An 18908-nucleotide genomic window follows, 5' to 3' on the forward strand; every position below is an offset into this window, starting at 1 on the left:
GGAATAAAACAGCAAATGTGGTTTTCATAAAGCAGTTGTGTGAAATGACTGCCGAAAGAAAAGCCAAGTACCTGATATGATGACAGAACTCAACAGGTGACTGTACAACATGCTCGAGAATATGAGCTTGACACCCAGGCTCCTCGTATTCAAGTCAACACAAAGACAGAATTTAGAAAAGAAAAAGAGAGAATGAGCAAATCACTTAAGACAGTCTTTTTCTTAATCTTTTCTCACTAACCCTTATCTGCTCGACTCTGATAGAAGACAGAGAGCAAATTAGAAGATATAAAAACAGGACAGATTCTTACCCTTAACAACTTTCTGAAAGATGACCATATGAGAAAAGAATCTTAAAAAGAGCGGATATATGTATCTGTATAACTGATTCACTTTGCTGTACAGTAGAAACTAACACAACACGGTAAAACAACTCTACTCCAATAAAAATTAATTTTTAAAAATAAATATAATTAATTAATTAGGAGATGACCAGAATAACCTGTTTGGGGGCTTGTCCATTTTTTCTAAGTCTTGTACGTGCCAGTTACCCCTATTTAGCCAGTTGTAGGAGAAAACAGTGATCACAGACTCTCTCAATGAAACTTATGCTCAAGTCCATAACGCTGTCATCAGAAATAAGAACTCAGGGTCCCTGAATGTTGGCTTACCCAGGCTCCTCGTATTCAAGTCAACACAAAGACAGAACTTAGAAAAGAAAAAGAGAGAATGAGCAAATCACTTAAGACAGTCTTTTTCTTAATCTTTTCTCACTAACCCTTATCTGCTCGACTCTGATGGAAGACAGAGCGCAAATCAGAAGATATAAAAACAGGACAGATTCTTACCCTTAACAACTTTCTGAAAGATGACCATATGAGAAAAGAATCTTAAAAAGAGCGGATATATGTATCTGTATAACTGATTCACTTTGCTGTACAGTAGAAACTAACACAACACGGTAAAACAACTCTACTCCAATAAAAATTAATTTTTAAAAATAAATATAATTAATTAATTAGGAGATGACCAGAATAACCTGTTTGGGGGCTTGTCCATTTTTTCTAAGTCTTGTACGTGCCAGTTACCCCTATTTAGCCAGTTGTAGGAGAAAACAGTGATCACAGACTCTCTCAATGAAACTTATGCTCAAGTCCATAACGCTGTCATCAGAAATAAGAACTCAGGGTCCCTGAATGTTGGCTTACCCAGGCTCCTCGTATTCAAGTCAACACAAAGACAGAACTTAGAAAAGAAAAAGAGAGAATGAGCAAATCACTTAAGACAGTCTTTTTCTTAATCTTTTCTCACTAACCCTTATCTGCTCGACTCTGATGGAAGACAGAGCGCAAATCAGAAGATATAAAAACAGGACAGATTCTTACCCTTAACAACTTTCTGAAAGATGACCATATGAGAGAAGAATCTAAAAAAGAGCGGATATATGTATCTGTATAACTGATTCACTTTGCTGTACAGTAGAAACTAACACAACACTGTAAATCAACTCTACTCCAATAAAAATTAATTTTTGGGATTCCCTGGTGGCGCAGTGTTTGAGAGTCTGCCTGCCAATGCAGGGGACACGGGTTCGAGCCCTGGTCTGGGAAGATCCCACATGCCGCGGAGCAGCTGGGCCCGTGAGCCACAATTACTGAGCCTGCGCGTCTGGAGCCTGTGCTCCGCAACAAGAGAGGCCACGATAGTGAGGGGCCCGTGCACCGCGATGAAGAGTGGCCCCCACTTGCCACAACTAGAGAAAGCCCTCGCATAGAAACAAAGACCTAACACAGCAAAAAAAAAAATTTAAATAAATAAATAAATAAGTCAGGAGCTCTTTAAAAAAAAAATTAATTTTTAAAAATAAATATAATTAGTTAATTAAGAGATGACCAGAATAACCTGTTTGGGGGGTTGTCCATTTTTTCTAAGTCTTGTACGTGCCAGTTACCCCTATTTAGACAGTTGTAGGAGAAAACAGTGATCACAGACTCTCTCAATGAAACTTATGCTCAAGTCCATAACGCTGTCATCAGAAATAAGAACTCAGGGTCCCTGAATGTTGGCTTTAAGGCCTAACTGTCCATTTGTGATGACATCCAGTGGTGACAACATTTAAGTCTGGAATCAAAATCAACACTCATTCTGCAGCCTCCTCAGCCCATCTTCAGAGCTGTGACGTCAAATACTCTTCACTGTATATACACGTCCTCTTGGAATGTCTGAATTGTGAACCACGTGAATATATTACCTATTGAAACATATACTGAGATTAAAACCTTAAATATCCTAATTTCACTTAAATCAAATTTGATTTTAAATGTTTAAGCATAAAGACTCAGTGCTAGAGAAAGTATATCATGGGCTATAATGAAGTGAATTCACTTTTAAATAATTAAATCAAAACTTATTTCTATGACCAGAGGACTATGACCTATTCAACCTATACAAAATAATGGTCAGTGGAGGAAGTAGAAGCAATTATACTTAGAGATTTCTGCCTCCCCCCCTCCAATAAGAAGATTCAAGTGGTCCCCATCTAAGACCAACTAATGCACTCATTTCGAGGTACAAAGGGAGACAGATATTCCTCCAAGCAATTTATCCCAGAAGACAACACTTGCTACCTTCCAGTCTCAAAATGACAAATCTATTTGCCTAACAAGATGAGCTTGAGGGTAATAAAAATATACCACATAAACCATCAAACAGTTTCTTATTTATATTAGTCTTAGTGATAAGCCCTTCTGAAAAACCATAGTTCAAAGGTCACTTTTCTAAACTGACACATTTTAAGGGTATAAAATATCTCTACTTTAAAATATGTGATGTGTACTTTGTGGTGAAACAATGTATATAACCCAATGTAATGGAAAAACTTGGCTTTCATCAATTATGATGCCGAATGGATTTTCTCTTCTTCAGCCATTGGGATTCGAGATCCTAAGCATTTTGCTTTGATGAATCACATTTGTAATACAATCACTTTACTCATCCCCACCTAATACACTGTAACACATTTTCCCCTCCAAGATCTTGCCATAGTCATTTCACAAGAGAAAGAAAAAAGTAGTCATTTCACAAGAGAAAGAAAAAAAGTAGTCATTCACAAGAGAAAGAAAAAAAGAAGTGATTAAAGGAAACAGGACAGACAGTGAGTAAGCCATGAACAACTGGCCAAAGAACTGTAAAACTCCTGGCAGATCATTTCCATGTGTTTCAATTAAGTTCCATTGAGAAGTGGACAAAGAACTAGAGAGAACAGCAATAGTTGTATCCATTCCCTCCTTTTGTAAATATAGTTAGAGCCAAAGAATAAAAAGTACAATTACTGGAGAACTTGCAAATTTCAACATAGAAAAACATTTGGGATGTACCCAATACAAAGAGTCTAATTTGTAATCTCATCAGCCAATCAGAGAATATTAAAAAGCACTTCACATTTTTAATATAGATAGAAAAAAGGACTAAGGGTGTATAAATAGTAGTTCTCCTTCAAAGGTGGGATGACTAAGTGGATGTTTTTTTTCTTTCTTGCATGTTAATTATGTATTTGTTATAGACAACTTCAAAATGACTTGCTATAAGGAAAGAAAACGACTCAGTACAAATGATTAGGAAGTTAAAATCTATAGATCAAATTGAGTATCAAAACATGATAACACGACAATTCTACCAAATTTTTCTAATTATAGTAAATGTTCTACAAACTTTATTTCCTCCATTAAAAGGTATTAGTAGTTGAATTGTGTCCCCCAGAATTCATATGTTGAAATCCTAACCACCAGTACCTCAAATGCGACCTTACTTGGAAACGGGGTCACTGCAGTTGTAATTAGAGAGATGAAATCATTAGAGTGAGCCCTAATCCAATAGGACTGGTGTCCTTATAAAAAGAGGATGTTTCGACACAGCAAGACACACACAAGGAGAACACCATGTGAAGAAGGCAGAGATGGGGACGACGCTTCTACAAGCCAGGAACACCGAAGACGGCAAGCAAACCTCCAGGAGCCAGGAGAGGGGCGTGGACCAGATTGTCTCTCGCGGCCCTAGGAAGGAACCAACCCTGTCCACACCTTGATCCTGGACTTCTAGCCTCCAGAAAGGTGAGACAACCCATTTTTAGTGTGGAAGCCACTCAATTTGTGGTACAAATTTTTAGAGCAGCCCCAAAGGATAATACAAAACGTTTCAAAGCCTTAACACACAGAGATATTACCCTCCGACCACATTCATTTTTCTTTAATCTGTCTTTTGGTAAATAGCGTTTGCAAAATCAGTATTTCCTCCAGATGCTCCTCCTCCCACCCCTATGACTGCAGTTACATAAGGCCACATAAAGGAATTTTCTCCAGGAGAATGTGAGAACAAGTGACACATGCCAGACCCAGACCTGACCTGCCTTAAGACCACGGCACACTCCCTCCTTCTCACCAGCTCCCATCTGGCCATGGTGATGACCCAGTTTTAACCATACAGATGAGATCGTGCCTTAAGGAACAGCAGGGCTCTGTCTTAGAAGGAATCTGGGTCTCTCACTGACAGCATGGGACAATGCCACCCACCAAGCGGGAGTACTCTCCTTAGAATGTTACATGAAAGTAAAATAAAGAACTGTTCTTTTTTTTTTCCTTTTTGTTATTGTTTCATTAAAATTTTACAAAAGATGTACCACTTACTTAAAAATTGTACTATGTGGAAAGGACAAAATAAAAAGGTGTGCTCTCTGTTGATGGTTTTATGTATCTGAAATGTGTACCATTCAGACCTATATTTTATCTTGTTTTTATATGTATTTTGCAAAACAGAAATCATACTATTTATATGTTTGCTTTTTGATTCAGCAATACATTGCAAGTATCTTTCTGTGTCAATGGGTAAAGATTTACTTAGTTTTTTTTAAACATAGCATATAATTCATGATGTGAATACACCAAAATTTATTCAACCATTCCCCTATTTTCGCACTTTAAGATGCTTCTAATTTTAAAGAACTGTTCTTTAAGGCAAGATATTGTTGGCATTATCTGCTTGTAACAGGTTAGAACTTTACCCTAATAGAATATCAGTGTAAATAAAACATTTTAAAACACATACAGTAAAACAGTATACAGAAAACAGGGAGATCTCTGAAACAAACAATAACTGTGACTCCTGGCAAAAGTCTAAGTGTACAGTAACTGAACAACTGCAAATTATAGCTCCAAATTTGAGACAATACAGGTTGGTGATCCCAGTAGTTGTTAAACTACAATTTCAACCCTTGTAGAAATCTACCCATTCTTACTCTTAAAGATATTAAAGTTTTCTTTTATTTTTTAATTTCAAAAATTACTAATGAAAATAGTAACTATAATCATATTGTTATGATTTTACATATATTTGATGGCCAAAAAAACCAAAGGAACATACACAAGTCTCATCCTCCTCTTCCAATCCTCTCCTTAGGGAGAGCCAGTATGAATCCAGGAGGTATCCTTCCAGACTTAGATATTTTTAAAGTCAGGATAGTCAAATTTTAAACTCAGCTCAAAGAGAGGTTCTAATTTTGGTTTGTGATACACACCCCAGAGTAAAAACCAAAATATATTCTAACAATAAGCATATAGAAACTTCATATTTGCATTTCCCTGGGAGAAGAAAAGCATTTTTTCAACATGCTAATGACAGCAATGTGGTTTATTTTTTGTTCCCAAATGTTTCCCAAAATGCCATTAATTTTAATGGAAGATGTGTGACTAGAAGAAAGTTCCTGGAGGAGAATTCAATACTTCTCCGCTCCTTCATTCTACTGGAGACAGACCATAATGTCTACTTCTGTCCGGTCAAAACACTGAAAATTACTTTTCCGAAATTTGGGATGCTTGCCTTTTAGTAAGCTGCAGGGTTTTTCCCAGGGTAAGTATCCAAATCTTATATTGACACTTGTCGATCAGGAAGATACTTTATTGAACAAAAGAAGAAAATGAGGATATTAAAAAGTACTCCATTTAGTTACTCAGAGACTTCATTAACCTGTGACCAAGAATGTAATCTATGATTCCAACGCACAGTTTGTGGGATGCACACATGTTCCTGGATTCAAACATGTGTTTCCATTTAAACTGCTGGAATGTATATATGGCTCTGCAAAGAGTGATAAATATTAGCAAATCTTCTAAGAATGAAGGTCCTTTATGACCACATACACTGTGTTTCGATTCAGGTTTTAAAATGTCTGAGTCACACAAAGCTCAACAGGCTGCTTTTTACATCGCTTTGCAAGTTAAAGAAGAACTCAAAAAAAGAAAAAAAAATCCTTCCACAGATTGCGTCTATTTGTACCACCACAGCCAACCCAAGGCAAATCTGCTATTTGTCTTCTCTTTTCTTCCCCTTGTGGCAAGCCTGCCCCAGCTAAAAGCAGAGTATTCTGAATTGCCCAAGTATTGAGTACAAGTTGGACATGAACCAACGTCAGACAATGCCAAGGAAGGCGGATTCAGACACAGTACATAAACTTCAACAGCATGAGCCTAAAAAGCAGGGGTGGAAAACTGTGGTCTGGCACATGCTATTTGGCCAGCACAGCACTTTTAAATTTTGAAAATTTAAATCCCTTTAAGAAAGGCCGCCCAAACAAAGAAGGTACCTCATCATATAGGATAGTACACCTCACCTTGCACTATGAACTCTCCGATGTCATATGCCGGCCAAATGTTTGAAGTATGAATGCTGCATGAATTCTTCCACATCTGAGCCTTTTTCCATTCTGTTTCTTCACCTAGAATGCCCCCCCCACCCACCCAAGCCTACCTCCACTTGGCTAATTCCTACTCTTCTAAAGACCTCAACAAGTCCTTTTTAATCTCCTCAAGTGCCAGTCAAGTGCTTAATCCTGTACGGCCCAGACTTTCCTGCTATTTATGCGGCTTTATCATCAAACACCAGACTAATTCCTTTAGGGCAGGGACTACGCCTTGCTCATTTTGGTCTTTCCAGTGTGTTGCACAACACAGCAGGTGGTAAACAAATATTTTCAGAATGAAGAAATGGCAATGCCAGTATCAGCTCTGAAAATATTCACTTTCAATATCCTTGGAAGAGAATGCAGATGAATGATGAAGTTGACCAAAAAAAAAAAAAAAAAAAAAACACCACCGATCACACAGAAGGCAAGAGAATGAGGAGGACTGTAAAAGCCACATCTGGTCATCTGGTCACACAGGTGTTTTCCAAAAGTTTGATGACCCTCTACAGTGATATTTAACCTCATCCGCAGTTGCTGCTGTATTTCACTCTGGGACAAACTGTGTATTTCTTCCTACACACATGCCTTCTGGAAACCAACAACAAAAACACAAATATAATAAATTCAACTGAACAAAAGAAAGAAGAACAGGAACTCGAGTCAATTTCTTTGAAAAGACAGACATCTTCCCTTACATAAAACACTTATTTTAAAATAGAGCTAACCAGAATTAATCAACTGCTCTCCCCACTATCTCAAATCATTTTCCATCAGTTCCACTCCTATTTCCCTCTATGACTGGCCAGGCTGGCTTCACTGAAGGTCAGAACTTCCGGAGGGCAGCCGGGGACAGAATGGACATGGTTACCAGTCGTGAGCAAGCAGGTCTAATGGTGCATCTTTTGCCAATTTTATTACCTCGCCCATGGTCATGCTTACCAGAAATGAAGAAGCTGTGAGGGACTCCTTCTCTCCAGCCCCCTAGGCCAGGTATGTGTTTGGGGAAGGAGGAAACAGGCGTAAAGAAGATAATCTGGGCAGCAGATCTGGCAGTCCTCACTGCCTCCTTGCCTCCAAGGGAAAACTTCATTAAATTTGCCCAGAAGGAGCCCCCTTTGAATGGTTACATCCCAAACAGCCTACCACCCTTTCCTTGCCCCAAGCGTCTCCAGCTATCTTATCAAAACCTACTCTCCTTCCTATGGAAGGGGCGCTTTCAGGGGCTTCCAGTGTAGCTGCTGAGACAGGTACATTTCTCCTTAATTATCGCCAAGGCACGAGTAAAAAGTGACTTACCTTCTGAAAAAAGTCTTCCCCACTTTTGCCTTTTCCTTCAGCAGCAGCTGTAAATAAAAATGTATACATTTAAAATAGTTTCGTTTTTCAATCTATGTATTTAAAAAACTCTCGAGTATCAGGTATGAGAATACAAAGGTAAACAAGATACCAGCCTTGCTCCCCCAAAGCTCAGTGCCTGTCGATAGGCCTCATCTGTAACGCAAAATGGATACAGAATAAAATACTAATCCAATCAATCAGACATCTTTAGATAACTTCACACTCCTTTTTCTGTCTGAAAGCCTCACAAGTCTCTATCTTCACACATAGATGAAAGTAATCTTGTTTTCTCATAGTCAAGGAACTACATACATGAACAAATGCAACTACCAGTAGAATCAGCTGTAGTGCTGTGAGCACCTCCTGTCTGTAATCAGTCCCAGGCGTGAGGTTGCCTTTTCAAGTGATGGCTCATCCGACAAGGCCTACTCAGAGCAATTTCAGTTTTATGCTTTGCAATGACTGTATAATCTACTTGGATTTCAGCTGGCATCACACACTACACTTTAACTCACTCCTTTATTCACATTTACACCGAGAGAGACAAAACAACAAGAGAGTTAAAAAGCCACGGTGAAGGTCCCAGACAACAAAATTTCACCTGAGATTAATTTCAAGGTCATTGCATTTGAACAATCATTTTCATATCTGAATGGTAGCCTATAAATAAAGGACAAGCCCAGTTCTTTACGCGCAAAAGTTTTACGGTTCTGTGAACATTTTCTTTTTAATCTGTGGAGAGACAGGAACAAAGAGCTAATGGCATCTTGCTTGCAATAGCATCAAATTGCACCTTTCAGAAGGCAAACACCAGGTCTCAGATTCAGGCACAGTGTGGACGAGTTCCCTCCCTGCCCAGGACAGAGAAACGAGCAGGAACAAGAACTTCTGGAAACTGAAATCCGGAACACTGTGGTACCCCAAACACCTAGTGGGTAATACCGTCAAGGGGCCTACCTGTAGGCGCACGAGTGTGTGTATGTGTGTGTGTGTAACAAGGGCACTTGCTACAATTATTAAAGACCCAATAAGTGTGGCAGATCATTCCGTTAAGTAGAGAATTCAAAATTCAAAGAAATCCTCTCTGCCCTCAAAAAGTAGTAAGTATTAACGTCTAAATTCTTTTGTCACCAACTTTAATTTCACAGTTAAATGTAAGATATCGTCTATAATTTTGTAAAAATGTGTATTTTATTGACATGTTTTCATTTACAAAACAGAGCAGAGGGCTTCCCTGGTGGCGCAGTGGTTCAGAGTCTGCCTGCCGATGCAGGGGACGTGGGTTTGAGCCCTGGTCTGGGAGGATCCCACATGCCGCGGAGCGGCTGGGCCCGTGAGCCGCAACTACTGCGCCTGCGCGTCTGGAGCCTGTGATCCGCGGCAAGAGAGGCCGCGATAGTGAGAGGCCCACGCACCGCGATGAAGAGTGGCCCCCACTTGCCGCAACTAGAGAGAGCCCTGGCACAGAAACGAAGACCCAACACAGCCAAAAATAAATAAATAAAAATTTTAAAAAATAAAAAACAGAGCAGAGTACATGTTTCTGTGATTTCCAAAGAGAGTTTGGGGAAATGTATGAAAACAAGAGCTAGAAAGAAATAATAAATTAAAAACTGTATTCTAATATGTGGCAGCTAAACAGCCCCTCAAAGATGTCATGTTCTAATCCCTGGAACCTGTGAATATATTACCTTACATATGCAGAGAGCATTTTGCAGGTGTGATTAAATTAAGGGTCTTGCGGTGGGAAGTGTATCTTGAATTATTCAGGTGGACCCACTGTAATCACAAGGGGCCCTTTTAAGAAGGGAGCATGAAGGTCAGAGTCCAAGAAGGCAATGTGACAACAGAGGCAGAGGGAGAAAGAAGGACATGTGATGGCAAAAGGAGAGGGTCAGAGCAGAGAAAGATACAGAGATGCTACACTGCTGGCTTTGAAGGTGGAAAAAGGGGTCACAAGCCAAGAAATACAGGCGCCCTCCAGAAGCTGGCGAAGGCAAGGAAATGGATTCTCCCCTAGAGTCTTTGGGGGAAGTGCAGCCCTGCCAACACCTTGGTACAGCCCAATGAAACACATTTCTGATTTCTCACCTCCAGAACAGTAAGATAATAAATTTATGTTGTTGTAAGCCACTATACTTGTGATTTGTTACAGCAGCAAAAGGAAACTAACACACAATTCCAATACCATTTTAACTTTACTTTCTGCACAAATACCACATCATCAACAGCATGAACTAAGCACAGAAACCGATGTGAGCCTTTGAGTCACACACTTCCACAAATAGATTCTTTGTAGTTAACTCTACAAATTATGATTTTCACTCCAACTAGGAAATATACCAAAAGTAAAGCTTTTGAAAGAACATAAAAAGCAATTTTGAACAACAACAAAATAAGCAAAGCTCACTCTTTCTAAATAAACTGGCAAACTTGGTTGGTCCTAGCCAGAGGGGCCAGGAAGATAAAAGGTTGGCACCCTAACCTAATGACACAAATGCCTTGGGGGCACTTCAACTCAGCTACCTCTTGGGCTGGCTTTATCTCTAAAGCCAAAAATAGCTTAAAGGCACCCCTGCTCGATGACACAATTGCTTGGCAATGAAAATTGCATACTAGGGCACAAAGATTGGAAAAAAAATTCTAGTGACATCGAGGGAACTCTTCTTTTAAAAGAAATTTTAGAATCAAACGTATTTTCAAAGGCCTATCAAGCAAGGCAGATAAACACCCCTTTCACCCACAGGGAACTTCTTCACAAATTAAAATTCATCAGTTTAAATTTCATGATACAATTAACGTTTTATTACAGAAACTTCCTTTAGACACTTATTTTTCTCATGACAAACGCATTATGTCACAACCTTGAAATGCCCCTTCATGCCAAGTCCAGCTAAACAGACTTCATAGAATGGTCTTTCAATCCCTGGATGAACAAAAGGGGGGGAACTTCCTTAGTTAGACCCAAATTATAATTATGTTCCCAGAAAAACATCTAAAACTTAACCAGAAACCTGTACCTTTAGCAACCTTATGATTTGAGGGGGAACAGGAGGGAGGGAGCCAGAGATGGCACACTCGTTGACACCAAAAATCTCTGGCTTTTTTCATTCCAAATGTTTACACACAAGAAACTCCAAATCTGAGCCTGATTTTCCCCTAAATCCTGAGACATGTCCATTTCCCAAGCCCACAAGGACCTGGTAAAAGCCTCTGGTTGGACTCTTGGGTAGTCACTGTCTCCAGTGCAAACCATGGTGAGTCTGCCATCAGTCCTTGCTGGGAGCATGCTTACCTCATTCCCAGGTTGCTGGGTCTTCTGCACAGCTTTTACTGACTCCACCCAAACAAAGCTGTCAAGGCCACAGAAGCCAATAAAGGGAGAGCAACATTTCACCAAAAGTATTCTCTCCCCGCCCCAAGAGGGATCCTCCTGAGCTCAAATTTGAGAGTTCCATTCTCAAACTTAACTCTAAATTCCTCAGTATTAAAATATCAACTCCTCTTGAAGAAGTGAGAGACTGGGAGGGAGGAGGTTTGCGGAGTATTTCTTTCTCAGTATAAACTCAGGCATATAAGATGTTCATTCTACTGACCCAGAAAAGAAAGAGAAGTTCACTTTCATTCCACAAATATTTAAGTCCCATGCTGGTGACTCAAAATAGGCAATATAGACCTTCATTCAACTAACAACCTTGGCCCATATATTCAAAGCCACCCAACAAGTGAGATCAAGACAGAATTAAAATTCGGTTCTAGAAACAACTTTCCCTAAGATCTTTCCACAGTCACAACTCTATCCAAACTAAACGTATTAGAAATTTAATTTAGCTATTCTTATTCTGGACAACGCACTAAAGAGCTAGTCATTTTACTCTTAACCCAACACACTAGAGCTGGGTAGCTACTGTTAGGACTAAAGAAGAAAGGGTGCTTCCAGGGAGACCATTGGAGAGTTGGATTGCAAGAAAAAATAGGAGGTATGGTAATTTCTTGACCCAATGATTTTCTTTTTATTATGTTTAGAGGGGGAAACATCACCTGTGGAATGAGTCAACCCATACTTGATGTCATGGCGTGCCCTGACCTTTGAAGTCTGATTGTATTCTGTGGTAGAACAGTTCTATCGAGCCTTCACACATTCTTATACACTGATACACCCTCATCTTTTTTACTCACAGTAACATAAACACACACATAACGATTTAGTAGGCTTTTACTAACTGTCTTTACAATATGACTTCTGCCTGATGTTCCAAAAGTTAATCGTTTGATTGTAAAAACCCTGGATTATTCCTGCCAATGAAAGCAAATGTCTTTATTTTCATGACACAGAACTCCAGGAATAAATTACTTCAATACTACTGAAACATGGCTTCATGTGCAGGTAAAGCATTTCATATTTTAAGCTGAACAATTCATTTTTTATGGTTATTATAATTTCTCCAATGCTTTGCCCTATTTTATTTCATATTTTTGCTTCATAAGAAATACGGGATGGCAAAACCCACGGCCAAAAAAAACAGCAAAAGTTGAAACAGGTGTAAACTATTACAGTCCCCCAAACTACAGGGAAAGTCTAGTTAATTACTGAATTAAAGATGGGGGAAAAAAGCTTGATTTTCAGTTCTTCACAGGGCAAATGGAAACTTATTTAAATTCATTCTGAAATGCTTTTCCATAACATCTGATGCTTTCTTTACACAGCCAAATCTAAAAACACAAGAACTATGTATTTCATATTTAAAATATAGTATAGAATATCTTTAAACATTCCTTTGAAAAGCAACGGGTTTTTTTCACCCTTGTGGAATATGAGCAAGAAAAAAACCAAATTCAAATTACAAAAACTAATTGAGAAATAATTCTTCAAATCTGTGAAGAGGCCATCTTGAACTGCAGTGTTGGGTGCAGCCATTTCGCAAGAGGAACTCTGGTCTGAACCACTGGAGGTGAGGCCTCTGCACGTGGCACCCTATGAGCAAGTGAAACTAGAGGAAGCACTGAGGAAAGAAAAAAGCTGCCCCATGCCTCCCCAGGAGACCCTCCAAGACCAGCAGGTGCACAGGTGACTTGTGGCCAACATTTTGGACAGCACAGATCTGGAGAGCAGGAGAGGAACAGGAAGACCACCCAGGATTAAATTAGATGAAATGATTTTGAAGGAGAGCTAATAAAAAGAGAACAGGAGAGGGCAGACAGCAGAAGCAAGAAGAACTACAATCCTGCAGCCTGTGGAACAAAAACCACATTCACAAAAAGATAGACAAGATGAAAAGGCAGAGGGCTATGTACCAGATGAAGGAACAAGATAAAACCCCAGAAAAACAACTAAATGAAGTGGAGACAGGAAACCTTCCAGAAAAAGAATTCAGAATAATGATAGTGAAGATGATCCAGGACCTCGGAAAAAGAATGGAGGCAAAGATCAAGAAGATGCAAGAAATGTTTAACAAAGACCTGGAAGAATTAAAGAACAAACAAACAGAGATGAACAATACAATAACTGAAATGAAAAATACACCAGAGGAATCAATAGCAGAATAACTGAGGCAGAAGAATGGATAAGTGACTGGGAAGACAGAATGGTGGAATTCACTGCTGTGGAACAGACTAAAGAAAAAAGAACGAAAAGAAATGAAGACAGCCTAAGAGACCTCTGGGACAACATTAAACGCAACAACATTCGCATTATAGGGGTCCCAGAAGGAGATGAGAGAGAGAAAGGAACAGAGAAAATATTTGAAGAGATTATAGTCGAAAAATTCCCTAACATGGGAAAGGAAATAGCCACCCAAGTCCAGGAAGCGCAGAGAGTCCCATACAGGATAAACCCAAGGAGAAACACGCCGAGACACACATTAATCAAATTGGCAAAAATTAAAGACAAAGAAAAATTATTGAAAGCAGCAAGGGAAAAACGACAAATAACATACAAGGGAACTCTCATAAGGTTAACAGCTGACTTCTCAGCAGAAACTCTACAAGCCAGAAGGGAGTGGCATGACACACTTAAAGTGATGAAAGGGAAGAACCTACAACCAACATTACTCTACCCAGCAAGGATCTCATTCAGATTCGATGGAGAAATCAAAAGCTTTACAGAAAAGCAAAAGCTAAGAGAATTCAGCACCACCAAACCAGCTCGACAACAAATGCTAAAGGAACTTCTCTAAGTGGGAAACACAAGAGAAGAAAAGGACCTACAAAAACAGACCTAAAACAATTAAGAAAATGGTCATAGGAACATACATATTGATAATTACCTTAAATGTGAATGGATTAAATGCTCCAACCAAAAGACAAAGGCTTGCTGGATACAAAAACAAGACCCATATATATGCTTTCTACAAGAGACCCACTTCAGACCTAGGGACACATACAGACTGAAAGTGAGGGGATGGAAAAAGATATTCCATGTAAATGGAAATCAAAAGAAAGCTGGAGTAGCTATACTCATATCCGATAAAATACACTTTAAAATAAAGAATGTTACAAGAGACAAGGAAGGACACTACATAATGATCAACGGATCAATCCAAGAAGAAGATATAACAATTATAAATATATATGCACCCAACATAGCAGCACCTCAATACATAAGGCAACTGCTAACAGCTATAAAAGAGGAAATCGACAGTAACACTATAATAGTGGGGGACTTTAACACCTCACTTACACCAATGGACAGATCATCCAAAATGAAAATAAATAAGGAAACACAAGCTTTAAATGACACAACAGACCAGATGGATTTAATTGATATTTATAGGACATTCCATCCAAAAACAGCAGATTACACTTTTTTCTCAAGTGCGCATGGAACATTCTCCAGGATAGATCACATCTTGGGTCACAAATCAAGCCTCAGTAAATTTAAGAAAATTGAAATCGTATCAAGCATCTTTTCTGACCACAACGCTATGAGATTAGAAATGAATTACAGGGGAAAAAACGTGAAAAGCACAAACACATGGAGGCTAAACAATACGTTACTAAATAACCAAGAGATCACTGAAGAAATCAAAGAGGAAGTCAAAAAATACCTAGAGACAAATGACAATGAAAACACGATGATCCAAAACCTATGGGATGCAGCAAAAGCAGTTCTAAGAGGGAAGTTTATAGCTATACAAGCCTACCTCAAGAAACAAGAAAAATCTCAAGTAAACAATCTAACCTTACACCTAAAGGAACTAGAGAAAGAAGAACAAACAAAACCCAAAGTTAGCAGAAGGAAAGAAATCATAAAGATCAGAGCAGAAATAAATGAAATAGAAACAAAGAAAACGATAGCAAAGATCAATAAAACTAAAAGCTGGTTCTTTGAGAAGATAAACAAAATTGATAAACCATTAGCCAGACTCATCAAGAAAAAGAGGGAGAGGACTCAAATCAATAAAATTAGAAATGAAAAATGCAATGTTACAACAGACACCGCAGAAATGCAAAGCATCCAAAGAGACTACTACAAGAAACTCTATGCCAATAAAATGGACAACCTGAAAGAAATGGACAAATTCTTAGAAAGGTATAACCTTCCAAGACTGAACCAGGAAGAAATAGAAAATATGAACAGACCCATCACAAGTAATGAAATTGAAACTGTGATTAAAAATCTTCCAACAAACAAAAGCCCAGGACCAGATGGCTTCACAGGTGAATTCTATCAAACATTTAGAGAAGAGCTAACACCCATCCTTCTCAAACTCTTCCAAAAAATTGCAGAGGCAGGAACACTCCCAAACTCATTCTATGAGGCCACCATCACCCTGATACCAAAACCAGACAAAGTTACTACAAAAAAAGAAAATTACAGACCAGTATCACTGATGAATATAGATGCAAAAATCCTCAACAAAATACTAGCAAACAGAATCCAACAACACATTAAAAGGATCATACACCACGATCAAGTAGGATTTATCCCAGGGATGCAAGGATTCTTCAATATACGCAAATCAATCAATGTGAAACACCATATTAACAAACTGAAGAAGAAAAACCGTATGATCATCTCAATAGATGCAGAAAAAGCTTCTGACAAAATTCAACACCCATTTATGATAAAAACTCTCCAGAAAGTGGGCATAGAGGGAACCTACCTCAACATAATAAAGGCCATATATGACAAACCCACAGCAAACATCATTCTCAATGGTGAAAAACTGAAAGCATTTCCTCTAAGATCAGGAATGAGACAAGGATGTCCACTCACACCACTATTATTCAACATAGTCTGGGAAGTCCCAGCCACGGCAATCAGAGAAGAAAAAGAAATAAAAGGAATACAAATTGGAAAAAAGAAGGAAAACCATCACTGTTTGCAGATGACATGATACTATACATAGAGAATCCTAAAAATGCCACCAGAAAACTACTAGAGCTAATCAATGAATTTGGTAAAGTTGCAGGATACAAAATTAATGCAGAGAAATCTCTTGCATTCCTATACACTAATGATGAAAAACCTGAAAGAGAAATTATGGACACATTCCCATTTACCATTGCAACAAAAAGAATAAAATACCTAAGAATAAACCTACCTAGGGAGACAAAAGACCTGTATGCAGAAAGCTATAAGACACTGATGAAAAAAATTAAAGATGATACCAACAGATGGAGAGATATACCATGTTCTTGGATTGGAAGAATCAACATTGTGAAAATGACTATACTACCCAAAGCAATCTACAGATTCAATGCAATCCCTATCAAATTACCAATGGCATTTTTTACGGAGCTAGAACAAATCACCTTAAAATTTGTATGGAGACACAAAAGACCCCTAATAGCCAAAGCAGTCTTGAGGGGAAAAAACGGAGCTGGAGGAATCAGACTCCCTGACTTCAGACTATACTACAAAGCTACAGTAATCAAGACAATATGGTACTGGCACAAAAACAGAAACATAGATCAATGGAACAAGATAGAAAGCCCAGAGATAAACCCACGCACCTATGGTCAACTAATCTATGACAAAGGAGGCAAAGATATACAATGGAGAAAAGACAGTCTCTTCAATAAGTGGTGCTGGGAAAACTGGACAGCTACATGGAAAAGAATGAAATTAGAACACTCCCTAACACCATACACAAAAATAAACTCAAAATGGATTAGAGACCTAAATGTAAGACCGGACACTATAAAACTCTTAGAGGAAAACATAGGAAGAACACTCTTTGACATCAATCACAGCAAGATCTTTTTTGATCCACCTCCTAGAGTAATGGAAATAAAAACAAAAATAAACAAATGGGACCTAATGAAACTTCAAAGCTTTTGCACAGCAAAGGAAACCATAAACAAGACGAAAAGACAACCCTCAGAATGGGAGAAAATATTTGCAAACGAATCAACGGACAAAGGATTAATCTCCAAAATATATAAACAGCTCATGCAGCTCAATATTAAAGAAACAAACAACCCAATCCAAAAATGGGCAGAAGACCTAAATAGACATTTCTCCAAAGAAGACATACAGATGGCCAAGAAGCACATGAAAAGCTGCTCAACATCACTAATTATTAGAGAAATGCAAATCAAAACTACAATGAGGTATCACCTCACACCAGTTAGAATGGGCTTCATCAGAAAATCTACAAACAACAAATGCTGGAGAGGGTGTGGAGAAAAGGGAACCCTCTCGCACTGTTGGTGGGAATGTAAATTGATACAGCCAGTATGGAGAACAGTATGGAGGTTCCTTAAAAAACTAAAAATAGAATTACCATATGATCCAGCAATCCCTCTACTGGGCATATACCCAGAGAAAAGCATAATTCAAAAAGACACATGCACCCCAATGTTCATTGCAGCACTATTTACAATAGCCAGGTCATGGAAGCAACCTAAATGCCCATCGACAGACGAATGGATAAAGAAAATGTGGTACGTATATACAGTGGAATATTACTCAGCCATAAAAAGGAATGAAATTGAGTCATTTGTTGAGACGTGGATGGATTTAGAGACTGTCATACAGAGTGAAGTAAGTCAGAAAGTGAAAAACAAATATCGTACATTCACACATGTATGTGGAACCTAGAGAAATGGTACATATGAACCGGTTTGCAGGGCAGAAGTTGAGACACAGATGTAGAGAACAAACGTATGGACACCAAGGGGGGAAAACCGCAGTGGGGTGGGGATGGTGGTGTGTTGAACTGGGCGACTGGGATTGACATGTATACACTGATATGTATAAAATTGATGACTAATAAGAACCTGCAGTATAAAAAAACAAACAAACAAACAAAAACAACTAATACTAAACTTTCTTTGGGTTATTTGTATGGAAATAGGTTAATACAAATGTTTCAGACATTACATGAAATTTCTAAAAATCTTATATGTTCTGATATAATGTTATGTCATAATTCTAGTTATTACTTTAAAATGTATATCTCAGAAATAACTAAAATAAAAATAAAAATAAAAATAAAAATCTAAAAAAAAAAAAAATCTGTGAAGATTCAGGGCGTTCCTCCCTTTTTTTTTTTTTTTTTCACACAACCCAACTGTAGCACATTTGCAACTAAGAAGGTTGCTGCTCCTTAAGTTCACCTGAAAGAAATGTAACCATTTAGCTAGTCTGATTCTCCTGCAAAAACATTTTACTAACAACTTTTTAAAACATTCACTTATTGTATCGATGTAATCCATATGCTAAAAGAGCTTTACCATATATTTTATTTGTATATTACTGTTTTCAGAAAACTTCCCTACAAGTCTACTGAAAGAAGAATCAGCAAAAGATGTAGAACATGCAGTTTCTATATACTCCCAGAGAACTTTTTATGTTCAGCAATCATATCTAACACCCTAGACTGGCATG

General features: G+C 38.3%; 1 protein-coding gene across 5 annotated transcripts in view; it reads right to left on the minus strand.

Moving 5' to 3' along the window:
- BICC1 (BicC family RNA binding protein 1) overlaps window positions 1-18908 on the minus strand; it is a 305439-nt gene that overhangs the window by 195910 nt on the left and 90621 nt on the right. For 4 of the 5 annotated variants that reach the window (XM_036828114.1, XM_036828113.1, XM_036828115.1 and 1 more), the window contains exon 2: window positions 8030-8076. In XM_036828114.1, the coding sequence (XP_036684009.1) occupies window positions 8030-8076 (47 nt within the window). Of the gene's footprint in view, window positions 1-6661; window positions 6741-8029; window positions 8077-18908 lie in introns of those variants that run through there. The other variant, XM_036828117.1, reaches the window with a different exon arrangement.

This window comes from Balaenoptera musculus, chromosome 16 (assembly GCF_009873245.2).
Source record: "Balaenoptera musculus isolate JJ_BM4_2016_0621 chromosome 16, mBalMus1.pri.v3, whole genome shotgun sequence".
NCBI lineage: Eukaryota > Metazoa > Chordata > Mammalia > Artiodactyla > Balaenopteridae > Balaenoptera > Balaenoptera musculus.